Source organism: Eriocheir sinensis, unplaced genomic scaffold (genome assembly GCF_024679095.1).
Source record: "Eriocheir sinensis breed Jianghai 21 unplaced genomic scaffold, ASM2467909v1 Scaffold877, whole genome shotgun sequence".
Classification (NCBI taxonomy): Eukaryota; Metazoa; Arthropoda; class Malacostraca; order Decapoda; family Varunidae; genus Eriocheir; species Eriocheir sinensis.
The window spans coordinates 139,069-160,000 of record NW_026112249.1 but is presented as its reverse complement, the minus strand read 5'-3'; the positions used below and the strand labels follow the sequence as shown (position 1 = coordinate 160,000).

Sequence of the window (20,932 nt, the reverse complement as noted above, 5' to 3'; positions counted from 1 at the left end):
GTTGTATTTGTTTGTTTTTTGTGTTCGTTTTTTTGTGTGTTCGTGTTTTTGTATTTGTGTTCGTTTTTTGTGTGTTCGTTTATTTGTGTTCGTGTTTTTGTATTTGTGTTCGTGCTTTTGTGTGTGTTCGTTTTTTCTTTGCGTTAGTTTTTTGTGTGTTCGTTTTTGTGTTCTTTTTTGTATGTTCTTTTTTGTTTTTCGTGTTATCTTTTTCTGTATTCGTCTATTTGGTGTGTACGTTCTTTTTCTGTGTATTTTTGTTTGTTCCTTAGTTTTTTGTGTTCGTTATTTTAGGTGCGTGCTTTCGTTTTTTTTTTTTTTTTGTGTGTGTGTGTGTGTGTGTCTGTGTGTGTCATGTGCGGCAGACAAAGGAGTCCCCGTGTACGCATGTGAAGACGCACACAAGACACAAAAGAACTGGTTGGCTTTCAGAAATCTTTTGGTTCACGTACAAAAAATAATATACAGAAAAAATATCCTGAAATACACACAAGGTTGAGACACCAGTGGAAGGAAATGCCTGGGGAGTGTCTTGCTGATGAAAATCGATGGAAATGAAAAAAAAATATATATACGTGTCGTCAATACTTATTTCAAACACTTTCCGAAGAGCACGACGTTGAACTATTACCACGAACATAACAGTAACGCTACCAACCTAACGTACATACCAACCCCGCCGCTGACATTCAGAGCCTGTGCCGTAACGAACAAACTCCAGACGGTACAAAGACGCTTACCTTATAACATTACTCTTTTTTTTCTTTTACTGTAGACAACTGAATGGGGGAAAAAAAAGATGCAAAAAAAAGCCCCACTTCAAACATACAAAAAATAACTAACATACACGAAACCGTATAAACACACAATAACCTAAGATTAACATACCTCATACAACAGTGATACCTAACTAACCCTCTATACTATGAAAGTTACAAGCAGTGATGTCTGATTCGTCGTGTAGGTGCCAGAGAGAGAGAGAGAGAGAGAGAGAGAGAAAAGGGAAGGGAGAGCACGTTCTTCTCTTTCCCTCACAGAATCGCTTATGAGTTTGTTTATTCTACTATGGTGACGGGGAGGTGTGTGTGTGTGTGTGTGTGTGTGTGTGTGTGTGTGTGTGTGTGTGCGTGTGATCCATGACCGGGCCTTCGGGAGTTACGTTCAGAAAATCGACCTTTAGAAAGACAATGAAACACCTTTTTTTTTCTGGCCGTGAGAAAACGCAAGTGGAGGGAGGCAAGAGGGGAATGAAGAAAGAAGCGAGGGAGGGAGACAAAGAGGAAGCGAGGATCCGGAAAGACATAATCTCAACTCTAACATCTTTTCTTTGAGCCATCGCGTGAAGTGTTTCGATGACACACCAAAACGAAAAGTAATGATGCACAATTTGACCCGTGAGTTAGTGTGGTTTTGTCTGAAGGAAGGAAGGGGGGCGCGTGGAGGGAAGGCTATGGTGCGGGAAGGGGAGGCGAGTAATTGTAAGTGAGTCTTCTGAGGGCAGTAAGTTTCTAGGGGCATAAACAGGCGGGAAGGGGGAGCCGAAACGTCGTCCTAATCAAGAGTTAGAGGCACTGGGTTGATGATCAGAAGCACTGGGGGGGGTGGATACTGGTTGATGAATTTGAGTCCTAGAAAATGGATCAAGGTCTTGGTGTGTTGGGAGCCGAGGAAGGGACGCACAGTTTGAGAGGTCACGATATCTTGGGGTAGGGGTCGTGAGGAGGGGGCGTGGTATTAGGGGCTGAGGAGGAGGGGAGAGGAAACGACATCTTGAGGAACACTGGCGCTGCTGGGGGTGAACGGGACTAGATTGCGGGTCGGACCAGCCGGACGGTGGGCGGGGTGTCCCTCACGCCAACCAGGCAGCCCAGGGGGTCAGGCTTGGTGCTCTTTGGTGGCCGCTCTCTTTATCATGCCTCTGAAGGGAGTTTTTATTTTCTCGTGTTGGTGCAAAAAAGAACAACTAATACCATTTCTTAAGTTTTTCTTTCAAATTTGCTGTTCACTTCTGCTGGCGTTACATCGACGTTACTTGCCGCTGTTCGTAACGCATTCCAGTTTCTCGTTAATCATCATAAAAGTCTTTGCGGTGTTCTTAAGACTCACACGAGTTCGAGGCCGTCGCCGGTGGGGTCGAGCAGCCACGGGTACTCGCGGGGGCACTGCATGCAGGTGTACAGATTGAGGGTCTCGCCGCGCAGCTCCCGGCTGGTGAGGGAACACGTGTTGGGCAGCGAGCAGTAAGGCAGACCCTTCACGTCACACTTCTCCTTCCACTCCGGGAAGTCCCTAATGGCCGTGGACTCCGTGGGGCTCTGCATCCACTGGATCACCTGCAGCATCGTTACGAAGTAAACGTCGTTCTGGGACGTCTTTTCTTTGATGAAATTGATGAGAATTTTCTTGTAGTCTTTGTTACTCTCCAGCCAGGCGGCGTGGAAGTGGAGGCCGAGAGGTGCGCGGTTGGTTAGGTAATGACGCTGGAAGTTGTGTTCCAGGAAATGCTCGAACTGCTCGCCGGTGCGGATGTTGGTGCAGGAGCTGACGAAGTGGCAGCCGGGTAAGGTCTCGTCGAATTTAGGGTCGTCGCGTCGATCCAGCTCGTTCATGACCATTTCCCAAACCGGGTGGGAGCGCGAGGGGCAGTTCTGGGCGTTGCCGTGACACTTGTGCGGCATGCGGAAGTAGAGGGTGTAGGGCCACAGCGGCACCTTGCTGAGGGACGCGGTGATGGAGGAGTCATAGATGAAGAGTTGGTCTGTCATCATTTCGAACTGTGTGTTTCCGCCCACCCGCAGGTAGGGGGCGCGCACCCCGATGATGGAGTTGTCGCTGACGTTGGCGTAGCGCTCCAGGATGAGTCTCGCCCCGGCCATCTCCGTCAGCCAGTCGTCGTAGGTGCCGTGCGTCCAGTAGTCGGGACTCTCGCGGTTGCTGATGGAGAAAACGCCGATCTCGTGACCCTTGCGGTGCAGCTCCTGCACGGCGGAGTAGTTGGTGTACCTGTGGGAGACAAAGAACGTGGCCTTCGTCTGGCAGCCGTTCGGGTTCTTACTCTCGTCATTAAAAAGGTCTTGGTAAAGGTCGACGTTGTCCACGTTAACGGCGCCGGAGAAGGTGATGGTGATCATTTGAGGCGTATTGGAGGGCTCCAGGTTCCCCGGGATGCGCGTGCCGTCCGCGGAGCAGAAGCAGTCCGGCAAGACACACTGCTTGTTGTCACACACCGGGGCGCGGTTGGGGTCCTCCTCCACGCCTGGCCGAGGAAGAGAGACGTTAGCAGGAGCTCGTTCATCCCGAAACACACCCGCCAAGAAACCCAAAAGTCACAAGGTCACCACTTTCTCCTGCCTTGTCATCCAATAAACTACATACGGAAGACACATATCTGTCTAACAGAACATTTAGTTAACTGTTTACATGTGGATATATATTTATTGTGTTTAAATAAAAAAAAAAGTTCATAAAAGACCACTTCTAGGTTTCTCCCAAAGATGGCCGTACACAATCCTCAGGGCACAACGCAGTGAGTCTGAGTGGCGCGTTATATATGGGTGGCCATTACACTGCGTTCAGTAATCAAGGTTATTTGCGACTTTCTCGATCTCGAATGTGGAGCTCTTTATATCTTTCTATAAAGAATAGGTTATTTGTGCTGCTACTGATGATGATGATTGCCCAATGTATGAAGATGATAATGGCAGTGATAGTGGTGGTGGCTGTAGTTGTGATGGGGATAAGCGGTGGTGGTTGTGGTGATGGTTCTGAGTATACTCACTGCAAGCATTCTCGTCAGAGTTGTCCTCGCAGTCAAAAATGCCGTCACAGAAGGAGGCTTGCGAGAGGCAGACGCCATTCCCGCAGGCCAGCTGACCCTCTGGGCAGAGTGGCGTGTCCGTGTTGAACAGCGGCTTCACCTTGGTTGGCTCTGGCGGGGAGGAGAGGGCGGCGTCGTTAAGGGCGGTTGATGAAGCATGAAAGGGAGAGGGTGAAGGGCGTGACATTGGTACGTATTTTAAAAGTATTCTGGGCTTACACACCAACGTTCAATAAGGCTTCCCTAGAGGTTGTGGGTATATCCATGGGTAGTTTTATGATCCTAGTGATAGCTTGATAAGGCTTCTGCACCGTGAAAGTGAAAAATACTTATTAGAATCGGAATAATCTTCTCTGCTGCCTTTGGAGATACTTATAGTGAGAGCCGAAAACATTTGAGAATACGGACCATAAGTGTTTGAGGAGGGGTGATGAGAAGCACTAAAAGAGGGCGAGGGGCGTAGGACAGAAGTGTACGAATGTTTGAGGGCTGGCATGGGCAGGCGTGTATGGGAGTGTTCAAGTCTGGAGGGCGATGATGAGGGGTGAAAAACAGAAGTATACGTACAAGTGACACGAAGCAGCAGGAATAACGAAATGTAGGGAAACTTGAGACAAAGCGAAAGCGAAGGAAAGTCTGTGGCTGTTTAAACGACTTGTGTACTTGACTACTATTACCTTTTTGCGAGCAGAGTGAATGACCTGAACTTAAACACACACACACACACACACACACACACCACAACACAACACAACACACACTGACAAAACTCACTCTCCAGCTTATCGCAGTTCTTGACCCTTGCCTTCCAGTCACATACTTGGCGGTCCACATCAAAGGCGAGCTGTGTTGGGCAGCGGATGGCCGCCAGCCTAATGGGACCGCTGCGCCCGCTGCGGTCACACCTGTAGAAGGGGGGAGGGCTGTTAAAGAGTGGGAGGTGGGGGGGGGGGGGATTGGGGTCAGGGAGATGAGCTTAAGTTTTTATTGACAATTTTCTAATGCGTGATGATAATGATAGTGATGATGATGATGAGAGAGAGAGAGAGAGAGAGAGAGAGAGAGAGAGAGAGAGAGAGAGAGAGAGAGAGAGAGAGAGAGAGAGAGAGAGAGAGAGAGAGAGAGAGAGAGAGAGAGAGAGAAGTCCTGCAGTGGGTCAATAATTTCTGATGATGATAATGATGACTGAAGAACCAGCCTCTTTGGATTCTTTTTAGGAGCGGCGAGTAGCGGGCTTTTTTTTTTTTTTATTAATGTTTACTTTTTTGTGCCCTTGAGCTGTCTCCTTTGCTGTAAAAAAAAAAAAAAAAAAAAAAAGCCCCTCAGTACTTCATCTTCGTCCCCCTTCCCCGGCTCACCTGAACACGTCCCTGCAGTCGTTGGTGTCGGGCAGACGGAAGAACTCGTTGCTGGCCTTGTTCTTGCACAGGTCCTCCACCGGCAGGTCCAAATCAAAGCTGTTGGTGATTTGGCGGCGCTCTCGGGGAAGGAAAGGCGCATGAAGACCACTAGCTAGGAGGGGGAGAGGGAGGAGGGGGTTAGACGTAGACTGAACGAATATTGTTTAAAGATTTATGACGATTGTGATAGCAGCGCGTGGACCTCATCTCCGCATCGCATTATAGAAAGATAGTTGTTGTGAACGGTATAATGAAACACATGGTTAAATTGATTCAAATGATCACTATAGCATTTTTTTCAAGGAAGTTAGATAGTGGTTGTGAACGGTATAATTAAACATATGATTAAATTTATTCAAATGATTACTATAGCATTTTTTTCAAGGAAGTTAGATAGTGGTTGTGAACGGTATAATGAAACACATGGCTAAATTGATTCAAATGATCACTATAGTATTTTTCAAGGAAGTTAGATAGTGGTTGTGAACGGTATAATGAAACACATGGTTAAATTGATTCAAATGATCACTATAGTATTTTTCAAGGAAGTTAGATAGTGGTTGTGAACGGTATAATTAAACATATGATTAAATTGATTCAAATGATCACTATAGCATTTTTTTCAAGGAAGTTAGATAGTGGTTGTGAACGGTATAATTAAACATTTGGTTAAATTGATTCAAATGATCACTATAGCATTTTTTTTTCAAGGAAGTTAGATAGTGGTCGTGAACGGTATAATTAAACACATGGTTAAATTGATTCAAATGATCACTATAGCATTTTTTTTTCAAGGAAGTTAGATAGTGGTCGTGAACGGTATAATTAAACACATGGTTAAATTGATTCAAATGATCACTATAGCATTTTTTTTTCAAGGAAGTTAGATAGTGGTCGTGAACGGTATAATTAAACATATGATTAAATTGATTCAAATGATCACTATAGCATTTTTTCAAGGAAGTTAGATGAATGAATTAAAATAAGAAAAAAATAAACAGTACCTGAATTGGCTATATGATGATTTTCTCTCAATAAATAAACTGAATAGGAATCGAAAACATGACATGAAGAATGTTGACTTTAATACATTGAATGACCTGACCTGGAATTAACTTTTTTTGTCTGATTAAGGTTTGCATGAGGACAGGTTATGGGGAAGAGATTCTAACTCTGGCGGAGGATTTTACGGATGGCTCAGGACACGGGAGAGCAGGCACGGCGAAGGAGAGGGGGGGGGGGGTGACGGCTTTCTTTGGGGAGGGAGGGGAGGGGGAGGATAAGTAGGTGGCGTGGGTGAGTGGAGGGGTGGAGGGTGGAGAGGCTCACTTTCACCAACACACACACACACACACACACACACACACACACACACACACACACACACACACACACACACACACACACACACACACACACACACACACACACACACACACACACACACACACACACACACACACACACACACACTCCTCGTTACATAACTCGGAGAAACTCACAACCCGAGGCGCCGGGAAGGACTGCTAAATCTCTGCCCTGTGTGTGTGTGTGTGTGTGTGTGTGTGTGTGTGTGTGTGTGTGTGTGTGTGTGTGTGTGTGTGTGTGTGTTTACTTTATTCGTTCATTCAGTTTCATGCTTTTCAATTTATCTGCTAAGGCTTTTATCGTTGTATTACATAATTTTCTACTGTTTTTATTTCATTATTAACTTATTATTATTAGTTTTCCTTTATTTTTTCCATGTACGCGTTTGGGGGTTTGGTATAGTGTAGTTGGGTTACGGCTTGTGGTCAGGACGATGCCTAGGTTGGTATCATAAGACACTTTCGCTTCTCACATCACCTATTTCTAAAAGTCACAGAGGGGGTCAGTCGGGATCTAATGAGTGTTTATTCATGTTCATGGTACAGAAGAAGACTCAGACTACCACCAGAGTCATAAAACTACCCATGATAATGCCCACAACTCCTACGAAAGCCTTGTCAAATATGTGTTCTTGTGCGGCGAAATGTCTTATAATACCACCTAACTAAAGTCTATATTTGTGGGTTATCAGGAATTTCAACGAAGCAGTAGGTAGTAATCCACGGTCGCCTCCCGCCCTCTTTCACTCACACGTTCCCTCCCCTCTCCCTCCTTCCCTACCATTCCTTCCGCTCTCTCCATATTCCTTTCTTGTGCTTTCTTCTCTGCCGCTCGTTCATCTCTCCCTTTTTGGTTATTCTTCTTCATCTTTATCTATTATTTTTCTTTTTAGCTTTTATTTTTTTCTCTTTCTCGCGCTCACCCTTTGTTTGTTTGTGTGTGTGTGTGTGTGTGTGTGTGTGTGTGTGTGTGTGTGTGTGTGTGTGTGTGTGTGTGTGTGTGTGTGTGCTTACATTTAAAGTTTAATGACTTGTATGCGTGAGAAGAACAGCAGGTGATCTTTGTTGTCACACACACACACACACACACACACACACACACACACACACACACACACTGTTTTCTTAACCCTTTCATGGCGGCGGTTATTCATAATTCAAGAGTTTCGTTTTCTTTCGTAACATTATATTTCTCGCTTCGCATAATAATACTTCACTCTTGTCTTCTCTTGCTGGTAAAAAAAAATAATAAATACTTGAAAATAACCTTATGAAATCTAACTCCCAAGTGAAACACACACACACACACACACACACACACACACACACACACACACACACACACACACACACACACACACACACTAAAAATCTATCTCACTGAGCCGCGGAAACAACGGTGTGTGTGTGTGTGTGTGTGTGTGTGTGTGTGTGTGTGTGCTCCAAGACGCCCCACACACTAGCGACGCCTGGCAGCTCTCCTCCTCCCGGCGTCGCCAAGGCTGCGCGCCACTTTCCCTTCACGTTACCGCTGCCCCGGGACACTTCACGAGCCAGGAGGTGCCGCTCGGGCCAGACTTATCCACACCCATACCTGTCTGTGCCGGCTCCACTCACCTCTCCGGCCTTTCATATGCAGGAGAATGTGACTGAATTGGCTCCTGCTGTTTTCCGTTACTCCATGCAAATATTGACGCAGATTATATATATTATCCGTTTTTGAAGGAAATAAGAGTTAAAAACCATTACCATTGGCTCTCTACTCCTTCCTGCAAATTCTTATGCTGGAAAACCGTTTCTGAAGGCGAGGAAAAATGAACAGATAACATATAAACCATCACTAACATTCGTCCCCATTTCACCTCTCAGGCCTCACCTATGGAAAGAGATGGTTACTGTTATAGGCTTTTTCTGGATAGACGACGTAGGAAAGTTTTGGAAAGGGAAAAAGGCGGAAAATGTATGGTTGTAGGGTGAACCATGAGAGGGAAGGAGGTGAAGGGGGAAAACAGGAAGAAGAAAGGCAGTTAATAAATGGAAAGCACCTGAAATCGTATTATGTAATGAAAGGGCAAACGAACAATGAGAGAGAGAGAGAGAGAGAGAGAGAGAGAGAGAGAGAGAGAGAGAGAGAGAGAGAGAGAGAGAGAGAGAGAGAGAGAGAGAGAGAGAGAGAGAGAGAGAGAGAGAGAGAGAGAGAGAGAGAGAGAGAGAGAGAGAGAGAGAGAGAGAGAGAGGAGAAAAAAAAACACGCACGTACACATTTAATGACGTAGTTTTGTGGTCGCACTTGAATAGCAGACACACACACACACACATACACACACACACACACACACACACACACACACACACACACAGAGTTCGTTCACACAGTAGCCACAGAATCGAGAATAGCAATAGGCTACCACAATTTTTCCCCTTGTCAGTTTTTTTCACTCACGCATCGCAAGGCAGGTGACGAGGGAGCAGCTGGAGAGGACGATCGAAGCTTAAGATTCTATGCTAACTTACTTCACGGATCTTTTTTTCATCTTGTTTAGTTATCTTCTAGCGATGTGTATGTAACCGCTATTCGCTAGGTCTTGTGGGCACGGAAAGGAAGATGATTATTGAGTTTAACCGGTTACAAGGTAGGAGGCGTTGGGCAGAAATGTGGAAATTCTTGTAAAATAAGCTATGTAAAGGGTTTAGTTTACATTTTCTTGTTTGAGGATAAGCTGTACCTCAACTCATCAAAACCTGTTCGTTCTGAGTCACATAAGCCGTCTTTCTCTAAGCCGCCGTGTTTGCACATAATACCGGCTCGAGACGTTTGTTGTTTTCGTGTTGGCTCCCACTCACTCCCGGCAAAGGTCGCACTTCCCATCTCATTACATCGCCCCTCAAGCTCGCCTTTCTAACTTTCATCCTCCTTCCTTTCCTCGTTCGCCAGTTTCTCCTAATCATTTGCCTTTCACCTTTTCTCCATTACTTTCCTCGCCACAGACGTAAACGATACCGTACTGGGTGTCCGATTCTCCGTACTTTCTACCCGGAGCGAGGCTGTGGCGAGCGGCCGAACACGGACCGGCGCTACTTAGAATTATTGGTCCATTTCCAGCAGGCCGTTTTTCCTTTTGCGTCCCTTGAGTGTTAACCGGTGACTGACAACTGCTGTTACCACTGGCAGACTCTAGATTGATGAGTGACTACTGCTCTCTCTCTCTCTCTCTCTCTCTCTCTCGTGGTCTACATTGATGACTGAAAGCCGTCATTATCGCTTCTAGAGTGAGGACTAACTGCTGTTTTTACCGCACGTCGCCTCCAAACTGTTGACTAGCTGCTACTGTTAAGGCTCGCGGCTTCTAAACAGATAACTGAATGTCTCTGTTATCGTATGTAGCTTCTAAACAGATGAATGACTGCTGCCGTTACCGCTCGCAGCTTCCTGTTATGAAAATTCAGCAGGTGGCAAGCGGTCTTCCTGACCCTCTGCTGTTCGCGTGACTGCTGCCCGCGGTGATGGCTGCCTTCACTTCACGTTCATCCACTTTGGCTTGACGTAAACAGGAAGTACGTGACGGATTATCATTAAGTGCAGTAAAAAGTGATTGCTAGAAGGCGAGAGAAACTTGGCACCGACGAGAGGCTGTTGCTCCGAGCCTCTTGCTTCCGTTACCTGCTAGCGCGCATTTACTTTTCCGGTCTTCTCTGTGGCCCGGGGGAGGGGGGTTATCACCCACACGACGAACATTTGCATTATAATTATTGTAACGGGTTTGCACACAGGCTGGCACTACTGAATCATTCGTGCATCTGAACAGCAGCGTAATCGAGGTAGTTTCCGGAGGGATGTGTTTAGTGAGTCATCATCTTGGTGGCGCCGAACCAAGTCTGTGCAAACGTTGAAATCATAATATTCTCATGCTTCTCGATTTGCCTCTGAAACGTATGCTTTATTTTGTTTGCTTGTTCGATCTCGTGTCGTCACAGCTTTTTGGTATCGGTAGACAGATAAATGTGTGTGTGTGTGTGTGTGTGTGTGTGTGTGTGTGTGTGTGTGTGTGTGTGTGTGTGTGTGTATATATATATATATATATATATATATATTTAATATATATATATATATATATATATATATATATATATGTATGGAGAGAGAGAGAGAGAGAGAGAGAGAGAGAGAGAGAGAGAGAGAGAGAGAGAGAGAGAGAGAGAGAGAGAGAGAGAGAGAGAGAGAGAGAGAGAGAGAGAGAGAGAGAGAGAGAGAGAGAGAGAGAGAGAGAGAGAGAGAGAGAGAGAGAGAGATGGATGAATGGATGGATAGAGAAAGAAAAAAAAAGAGAGAAACACAAGAGCGTGAGAGAAATGTTTGAAATGAAAATAATTCCACGGTCCATGAACCCCTTATTTAGCGGACGGTCTCGGCATTAATAACAATATTGTCAATAATTGTAATAAGAATAATGATAATAATAATAATAATAATAATAATAATAATAATAATAATAATAATAATAATAATAATAATAATAATAATAATAATAATAATAATAATAATAATAATAATAATAATAATAATAATAATAATAATAATAACAATAAAAATGATAATGATAATGACGGCAATAATATAAATAATAATAATAGTAAGAGTAGAAGCAACGGGAATAATACTCGTTTTAATAATCAATGTACCTTTTTGCCTTTTAATAATTGGCATTTCCACCACCACCACCATCACCACCACCACCACCGTAATCATTATCATCAACAAGAACAACAACAACAAATACAATAACGATGAAAATAACACCAGATCGAAACCTTTCACTACGGGGAGGCGGTGGCTGAGAGGTTAGCGTGACGGCGCCGAGTCCAGAACAACGTGGGTTCGCGCCACGACTGGTGCCACAAACTGGGATTTTTCAGTCATCGTGGAGTGGCGTAAGACTACCCTCATGCTGTCCAGGAGACCACCTACCAACCCGGACCCTAGATTATCTCTCTCTCTAAAAAAAAAGAGAGGGTAATTGATGAGCTCCGGGGGCAACATGAGCCAAGCAAGATGGTGCCACTATAAAACACTTGCCTGCGTCATAAAGGGCTGGGGCCGACCATCAGACCCCACCAATAAAGCTTACCGGTGCCATAGGCGGAAAAAAATGTCTCGTATAACTGGTGATGTCTTTCCTTCATTTCTCTGAGTCGCTTGTTATCCGTTGACTGCCGCTGCTGCTGGTCGTGGTTACATTCGAAGCCTTGACTCTTAACCTCCTCCTCCCCCTTCCTCGTTTTCTTCTCGCTCTCTCTCTCGTTGTGTTTGGTTTAATGTGTCTCCCTCCCTCTCCTTCAAAACCATTATTATTCTTGTTGTTTGTTTCATATTCATGCTTTCATTTCATTCTTTCTTTCCTCGTTTTCATATGACAGAAGGGAGGGAAGGAGAGGAAAGAAACCGGAAAGGATAAAGAAAGATAGGATGAAAAAAATAAGACAAGGAAGATAATTTTGAAGGGACCAGAGAAGAGAAGAGACGAAAAAAAGAGAAAAAAGAAGGGGAAAGAATGGAAAGCAATGCAAGGAAGAAAATTAAATGACAGGGAAAGGAAGGGAAAAGTAGAGAGCGGGAGAAAACGCAGTAAAAGAAAGAGAAAGGAAAGGGAACATTAGGGAAAGAGAGAAAAAAAAAAAAACAGCGAAGGAATAGAAAGAAAAACGAAGGGAAAGGAAAACAACGGAAGAAAGGGCAGTGAAAAGAAAACAAGGAAAGGGAATATAAGGAAAAAGGAAAAACAGGGAAGAATAAAAGGGAAAGAGAAAGAAGGGAAATAAATAAATGTATAGTGGAATGATTAGTGGGAGTAATGGCGGAGGGGAAAGCGACGTATTAAAAGCAATGATGGGAAGGCCGCGAAGGAAAGGCGGGTTGATGGGGTAGAAAGTCTTTTCCTTCCCTTTCCCTTCACTTTCCTTCACATCCACACCTCCTCTTTTTCTACTTCTCTTTGATTTTTCTCTTCCTCCCTCTCTTCCTCCTACTTCTTCTCCTCCTCCTCCTCCTCCTCCTCTCCTCCGCTTGCATGAGAGAGAGAGAGAGAGAGAGAGAGAGAGAGAGAGAGAGAGAGAGAGAGAGAGAGAGAGAGAGAGAGAGAGAGAGAGAGAGAGAGAGAGAGAGAGAGAGAGAGAGAGAGAGAGAGAGAGAGAGAGAGAGAGAGAGAGAGAGCATGGCTTTCTATTGCATCCTACTCGTATGATGAGATGCTACTTTTTTTCTTCCTTGAAATATCCAAAACGTTAAAATTATTAGTAACCTAAGAAAAAAATTTGAAAGTTAGATTGTACCTCAGAGGAGTTACACACACACACACACACACACACACACACACACACACACACACACACACACACACACACACACACACACACACACACACACACACACACACACACACACACACACACACACACACACACACACACACACACACACACACTCACGTCATTGTAAAGAAGAAAAAAAGATAAAGCCTTGCACAAGATCATTACGCGGAACAAACTGAAATGCAGAGGTGAGTGTTTTTTTTTCGTATTTTTTTCCTTTCATTTCTCACTTTTCTTACTTTTCCTCTTCATTTTTCATAGAAGAGCTGATTTCCAGAAGTAAATTAACATTACTCTACGGATAGGAGTATAAAAGGAAAAAAAAAGATTGACAAAAAGTTATAGAACTTGTAAGAACCAATTGAATTCTAAATGCAAGTTAAGGGATTTTTTTTCGGAGTAAAAAAGTGTTAAGAATAAAGACAAAATCTTGCATAAGATTAAAGAGTAAAATGAATGGGATTCAATATGCAAATAACGTATTTGTTTTCGTGAGGCGGAGTTCTACAAAAAATACAACAGATGGAAAGCGATGGAACATTGCAAGATCATGAATCTGAAGCAAGCTTTATATATATATATATATATATATATATATATATATATATATATATATATATATATATATATATATATATATATATATATATATATATAATACTTTTTTTATAAATCGAATAAAAATCAAATGTGATCGAATAATGCCCAAGTGTCTAATTATATTTTGCTCGGAACTCCTTTCATAGTTTCATCAATAAACCCCCGATAATGTCTTTTGAGCTGCGTGGGCCTCGATGTAGCAACATACATATAATTCTAATTGTGGTGTGGTCTTTGTCGGTGAATTTAGGCGAAATTTATACTTCCTTTTATCCTCAGTAAACCGGCAATGAATGTGCTTTAAGTAACATCTGTCTCGGTATAACCATAAAGTCTTTCTGATACATTTCTTCATTTTTCGACTTCAACTTTATGAAGGATGGATCACTCAGGCACCTGTGTAACGAAACCGATCATAATTTTCGGCATCATCTGTTCTTTAGTTATTTTATTAGCATTTTTTACATATTTGCTTGGCCGTAAAGAGGAAAAAACTCGGAGTGAACCAATGCAGACGTAACTCCTTCTGCCCTCCGTGCCACCTTGACCCTCGCTTCGTGGACTGTACTCTCGGGGCGTCCAGCCAAAACCCTTCCCTGTACGTATATGGCATGGTTCCAGCGCTTCTCTCAGTCTGACCGTGTGTGCCGCGTCCCAGCCTGCCTCGAGCCCTCATCGCTTATGCAGTGTCGGTCGCCAGATGTCACTACCACTCCCGGGGACGTCACTTTTATCTTATCGGTCCTCGTGTTCTTGCAACGGGTATATTTTTCTTCAGAGTGTCTTGTTTGGTTGGTCTTGTTCGTCTTTTGTTATTTGGCGGTCTCGTGTCTCTGCTTTGGGTCTGTCTATCTTCTGCAGGTCTTTGGTCTTGTTTTCTTTTTAGTTCTTGTGTCCCTGCTTCGTGTCTGTTTTTATTTCTTTCTTTTGCAGGTCTTCTGTGATTGGTCTGTTCCTATTTGTCGTCCTCATGTCGCTCCAACGGGTCTGTTTTCCTTCCTTTAGTTCTCCTTGGTTTTGCTCTTCTTATCGGACTTTGTGTCCCTTCAACGGGTCAACTACAGCTTCTCCTGGTTAAGAAATCTGAGGAAACTATACACGGGAGATCTCTTGGGTGTCTGATGGCGAGTAGAAAACCTCACCCTGATGGATTGTACGGGGCTGTAGAAGTCGGTTTGGGCGGTTACAGAGACACCGTGTTGGACTGTGAGATTAGCTCCTAGTCATGCAGCGACCCTCCTGTCTTTGTTTATTTATGTTCCGTTACAGACGTGAATCATGTGTCAGTGTTGTGCAAGGGTCACGGAGGTCACGCCGATCTTCCGTCATCATCGCTTCCTCTGTCCTTGTGTTATCGTCATTATTGTTGTCTTTGTTGTTGTTTTAGTTGTTGTTGTTGTTGTTGTTGTTGTTGTTGTTGTGGGGGTGTATGTTGTTTATTTTTGCCCGTGGTTGTTTTAATATTGGTTTGTCTGCTTTTTGGTTGGTCTGTATGTCTGTGTCTGTCTGTCAGTTTGTTTGTCTGTCTATTTGTCTGTCTGCCCTCTGTGTGTTTGTTTGTGTTTCTCCGTTTGTGTGTATATATGCAAGTGTGTGTGTGTGTGTGTGTGTGTGTGTGTGTGTGTGTGTGTGTGTGTGTGTGTGTGTGTGTGTGTGTGTTCACTCACGAAAACAACCTCACTCCTCTTCACCTTCTTTGGCACACCAACACTTTTTTTCATTCCTTGCCTTGTTTCTTCTCTCTTCCTCCCTTCCCTCCCTCTCCCTCCCCCCCTCCCCCCCTCAGGTGTACTACGAGGCGGCAGGTGGCGTGTTACCTAACCAATTACACAAACTTTCACGAGGGTCATTAGTGCATTTTACAGTAGCCATCACCCTTGCTTTTTCTTTCTCATTCTGCTCCGTATTTTCTTTCTTCCTTCACTCCTAACCCTTCCTCCATTTTTCACATCCTTGCTCTTATATACGATTCTTTTCCTTGTATTATCTCTCCATTGCCTTTCCGCTCCTTGTCTCTTTCCTCCATGCTTTACTCATTATGTTTTACGCTTTATTCATTGTATTTTACTCATTATTTTCACCTTGCTCCTATTTATTTACCATTTTTCCGTGTATTATCTCTCCTCTGCCTTCCCGCTCCTTGTCTCTTTCCTCCATGTTTTACTCATTATATCTTACGCTTTATTCATTGTATTTTACTCATTATTTTTCACCTCCTTGCTCTTATTTGCAATTTTTCCTTGTATTATCTCTCCATTGCCTTCCCCCTTCCTGTCTCATTCCCTCATGTTTTACTCATTACGACTCTCTCCCCTGACGCAACGCAGTGAGGGAGGAGGAAAAAATATGAGGAAAAGTTGGAGGAAGACTCATTACTCCCCATCCTCTTAGCCCTCCCCCTCCCACTCCCCGCCCCTCTCCCTCCTCTACTCCCCTCGCACCCAGCACACGCCATGTTTCACAGTTTATTCATACGACGTGTAATTTTTTTCCCTCCTTGTGTGTGTGTGTGTGTGTGTGTAGAAAGTGTAACTGCCTTGGGGGTCGTGTGTGTGTCTCGATGTGTGTGTCAACCTGTCGTGTGTCAGTGAGCACCCTCCCCGCCGAATGACCAACAGACCGACCGACCATGATTCCTGTGTCTCCCTCTTTCTCTCCCTCCGCCTCCCTCGTGTTTCATCATCATCATTATTATCATCATTATCGTTGTGTTTCATCCTCCTCTACCTCCTCTTCTTTATCCATCATTCTCGTCCCCCTGTTTCATCTTTCTCCTTATCCTCCTCTTCCTCCTTTTTCTTCACCGTTTTCCTCGCCCTCTTTTCTCTCTCCTGCTTCGCCTGCCAGGTTTTGCTCTTCTTCTTCTTCTTCCTCCTATTCGTCTCCTTCCTCTTGTTATCTATTTTTTCTTTACTCCTTGTGTTGCCTTTCTTGCTTTTCTTGTTATTGTTCTTCTTCCAACTTTTTTTCCCATTTTTTCCTTCTCCTTCTCTTTTTTCTCCTCTTTCCACATTTCGTATCATTGTTCTCGTTACTCCCCCCCCCCCCCTTTGCTATCTATCTATCTATCTATCTATCTATCTCTTAACCCGCCCCTTCAGAGGACCCGTGAGACCATAATTTCCCGAGTCACGGAGCGCCAATCACCAACCACCACAAGCCTTTTTTTCCTCCCGCTAATGTCTTTCCCTTCATCACCACCACCGCCTTCACACACCACCTCCTTTAGGGACCCGAGAGAATGCCACCACTAACCACCACCGCCACCACCACCACCACCATCTATTGTCTATGTCTGGTATTCCGTTTGTGTGTGTCTGTCTGTCTGTCTTGTGTACGCTGGGTTGAATGGCTGAATGGCTTACTGTCTGGCTGTGGGTGGCTCTTGTTTTGTGTTTTTCCAAGTTCTTTGTTTGGAGTTAATGTTATGTTTCGCTTTTTTTTTTCTTCTTCTCTGGATGGGGTTTTTTTCTCCGTTCTTTTGTTTCTTTGGTGTTTGTTGGTTTCTTTTTCAGTGAGGTGTGTTCGTGTGTGTGTGGTGGTGGTGTGTGTGTGTGTGTGTGTGTGTGTGTGTGTGTGTGTGTGGTCTTTTTTGTATTTGTTCTTTCTTGATTTTGTTCTTGTTATTTCCGTTATTTTACTTTCCTGCTCTTTTTCTATTTCTTTTTATTTGCATTGTCATTCCTTTTATTATATTCATTTTTAGTTATCAGTTATTCTCATCATCAACAACATAATCATCGTCATCAACATTATAACCACTGAAATCACCACCACCACCACCACCACCACCATCATCATCACACATTCATCACTTCCACAATCATCACCATCATCGCCATTATCATTACTTTTTGCGCTGGTCTACCGTTACATGTCAATACTTTCCATTATTTCGCCATTTTCATCTCGTTGTCGTGCCCGTGGAATGCTCGGTCGCTCTGTGCACTCCCTCCCCGGCTATTGTTATTGAGCGGGGTGCGTGACTCAAGGGGGAGCGGGGGGCGAGGTGGCGGTGGCAAGGGGGGGCGGCCACGTGGTCTTGTTTTCGGCCGGTGTGAGGCGTGGCAGCGGTGGCAGTGGGGTATGTATGATCTGGCAGGTGCATGTTACGGGCCTCGGTACTATGAGGAGGAGGTAGGGGCACACTGGGGTTGGGGGCACATAGGAAGACGGAGACCGGGGGGAGGGGGGAAGGGGTACCGATAAGGAAGGTCCATTGCCAGTGCCTATTTTTAGTTTTGTTTAATCTTAAGCCAACGCGATCTGGCGCAGCATAATCAGAAAATAATTTATGTCTTTTACAGTCCATTGTTTTAAGTTAATGCTCTGTTTTTTTCTTGCTTTATCGAGGTGTTTTCCGTTCTTTTGTTTCATTCGCGTTTTTTTTCTTTCAGTGAGAGGCATATGTGTGCGTGTGTGTGTGTGTTTGTGTATGTGTGTGTGTGTGTGTGTGTGTGTGTGTGTGTGTGTGTGTGTGTGTGTGTGTGTGCAGTGTGGTTTTGTCCACTTTACACAAAATCAACTTTATTCAGCACTCACTGTCCACTTTAAAAAAAATAATATTGTCTTGTGTCTCCTGTAATCCTGTAATCTCCTTAACACACGTGACCTTCTTGACTGCAGTGAACCCAGAACACCTCACACTCTATAGTCAAAGGTGCCCGGAGAGAGAGAGAGAGAGAGAGAGAGAGGGGGGGGGGGGGGGCTTGCCCGGGGGGTGTGCCATAGGAAGGGTGCCCTGTTGAAGACTGTGTGTGCGGTGCCGGCTGAATGGTGCACACAGGATTTGGTAACACTGCACATGGCACTGAGACACAATGTACTTTGCAGCGGTGAACATAGTGGTGGTGGTGGTGGGGCGGGGGGGGGGGGGGGGGAGCGGTGGTTGTCATCGCAAGTATTTTTACTCTCAATTGACACTTATGCTTGGGAATGTTTGTGGTAGCGGTAGTGGTAGTGGCTGTGGTTGTGGTAGTGTGCTGGCATCGCAAGTATTCACACTCTTAACACTTATGCACGAGAATGGGTATGGAAGGAATATTCACAGGCGTGGGCATTAGGGCAAGGGGTGTTGGGGTGCATGGGGAAGGTGCTCGTGACCGGGTATGAATAAGTGGATGGGCGGGCAGGTGGAAGGGCGGCGGGCGTGTCATTATGCTGGGAGGACGAACGAATGTAAGAAAGGGAGGGTTGAGGTTAAAGGGAGGGGGTATGGAGGCGAGGAATGGGGTACAGAGGGGAGGTAATGAAGGGGAGAGATGCGAAAATTATGGCATTTAAGTAGGGGGTGAAGTAAAGGGTGGGGATGGGATGAAGGGTTGGCAGGGTGGAGCGGGGTTGGGCACGTGCCTGGGAGGAGAGCCACCAACACGAGTCACGGCATCCCTGGACGGCACCACGAGGCAAAACTGGCTTGGCGTGGGAGCAGGGCAGCGGAGGAGGCGAGGTCACAGAGAGGCGCGCGGGGTCAGCGGCGGTCGAGGCCACAGGTCACACAGTCACACTCACGTACGCACGCACCACGCACCCACTCACCGGCGGCCAAAAGCACGGCGGTGCTCCACATGTACCAAAGGCGAGCCATTGCGTGAAGGTCCGGCTGCTGACACTCGCGACCAGCCCCACCCGCTCACGATATATAAGCACTGGCCACGCATCGCGCATGTGCACTACCGTGCTGGTCAACACTTTCACCGGAGTCCACCGCCGCCACCATCACCACCACCAAGATTCCCAAAGCTTTCCTTCCTCTTCCCCCCCTCTATACGGCAGCACGGCCCTGCCGGTGCCACTTACCGGATGCTCCTCTTCTCCCCTCAGGCAAGCCAGACGCTCCTCCCCGCCCCTGCCTCCCGCCGTCCCTCACCCCGCCACGACTCCTTCACGAGCGCTTTGCAACAACTTTCTCCTCGAGTACTTACCTCTACAAGGACGCAGTGCATGTCACCCAGCGCATCCCAAACCCTTCACTTCCTTTTCTTTCCTCTTTTCACCTCGTCCATTCCACCGCTGAGGCCATTCTGGTCTCAGCAACAACCCGCTTCCTTTCACAGAAGAAAACAAACGATGCCTCGGGACTAAAGGTCAGGACGATAAAAAAGAAACATTGAGGTCAAGAATCAAAGTGTCACGACTCGACGCGCTGTCAGAGTGGCTCGTTCCCTGCTATTTTCCAAGCAGACTCACGCTGCTAAATCTCCCCCTCGAGACCCCAGGAGGCGAGTCATGGCGCCTAGCATTAGACAGCACAAACCTGCACGCACAAACTCCCGAAAAGACACGGGGTTATAGGTCCGTGGTGGGTGTGACATAAGAAATTCAACCATCCCTTGTGATTGCATGTCTCGCGCCCCCTGCCCATTACCTTTGAAGACAGCTGTTGTCCGCTAAAAAAATAGTCTTATGAGGGAAGCATTTCTGTGATTATTCTTGATTTACTGCGGCCGTGAAATAAAAGATATCCCATGAGTTGCGATTTGTGATTCATTATGCATAACAAGACTATCGTTATACTCTCTCTCTCTCTCTCTCTCTCTCTCTCTCTCTCTCTCTCTCTCTCTCTCTCTCTATATATATATATATAACTATCTGTCTGTCTGTGTGTTTGTGTCTCCGTCTATCTGTCTGTTTGTCTGTGTGTCTGTCTGTGTTTCAGTTTGTTTCTCTTCCTCTCTGTTTCTCTCCCTCTCTGTTTCTCTCCCTCTGTTTTCTCCCTCTCTATTTCTCTTCCTCTCTGTTTCTCTCCTCTCTGTTTCTCTCCTCTCCTGTTTCTCTCCCTCTATTTCTCTCGCTCTCTGTTTCTCTACCTCTCTATTTCTATCCATCTCTTTTTCTCTCCCTCTCTGTTTCTCTCCTCTGTTTCTATCCGTCTCTGTTTCTCTCCCTCTCTGTTTCTCTCCCTCTCTGTTTCTCTCCTTCTCTGTTTCTCTCCCTCTCTGTTTCTCTCCCTCTCTATTTCTCTTCCTCTCTGTGTCTCTCCCTCTCTGTTTCTCTCCCTCTCTTTCTCTCCCTCTCCATTTCTCTTCCTCTGTTTCTCTCCCTCTCTGTTTCTCTCCCTCTCTATTTTTCTCCCTTTCTCTTTTCCTCTCTCTATAATTAAATAGTTACATGATTAATTAAGTCATTTGTTTATCCACCCATCCATTATTAGCTACTCATTATTTAATCATCAGTAATCTTTATCAATTCATTTTTCTATCTTCCCGATTTGGTAGATAGGCAGGTAGATAAACAGATTGTATGGAGGTAGATAGTGGATAGATGGATCATTGTATAGAGGGATAAATGAGTTGATTTATCTATCAATCCAACATTCCTTCTTTCTCTCTCTCTCTCTCTCTCTCTCTCAAACACACACACACACACACACACACACACAC

General features: G+C 45.1%; 1 protein-coding gene across 1 annotated transcript; it reads right to left on the bottom strand.

Moving 5' to 3' along the window:
* Positions 1 to 421: 421 nt before the first annotated feature.
* Positions 422 to 19,149, bottom strand: LOC126994792 (chitin deacetylase 1-like). The gene is made up of 5 exons (XM_050854063.1): positions 19,089 to 19,149; positions 5,176 to 5,329; positions 4,592 to 4,722; positions 3,779 to 3,928; positions 422 to 3,256 (listed from the first exon to the last, which is right to left on the bottom strand). Exons 1-5 carry the CDS (start codon positions 19,135 to 19,137, stop codon positions 2,103 to 2,105), a joined length of 1,638 nt encoding a protein of 545 aa, XP_050710020.1. The 5' UTR covers positions 19,138 to 19,149; the 3' UTR covers positions 422 to 2,102.
* Positions 19,150 to 20,932: the final 1,783 nt, after the last annotated feature.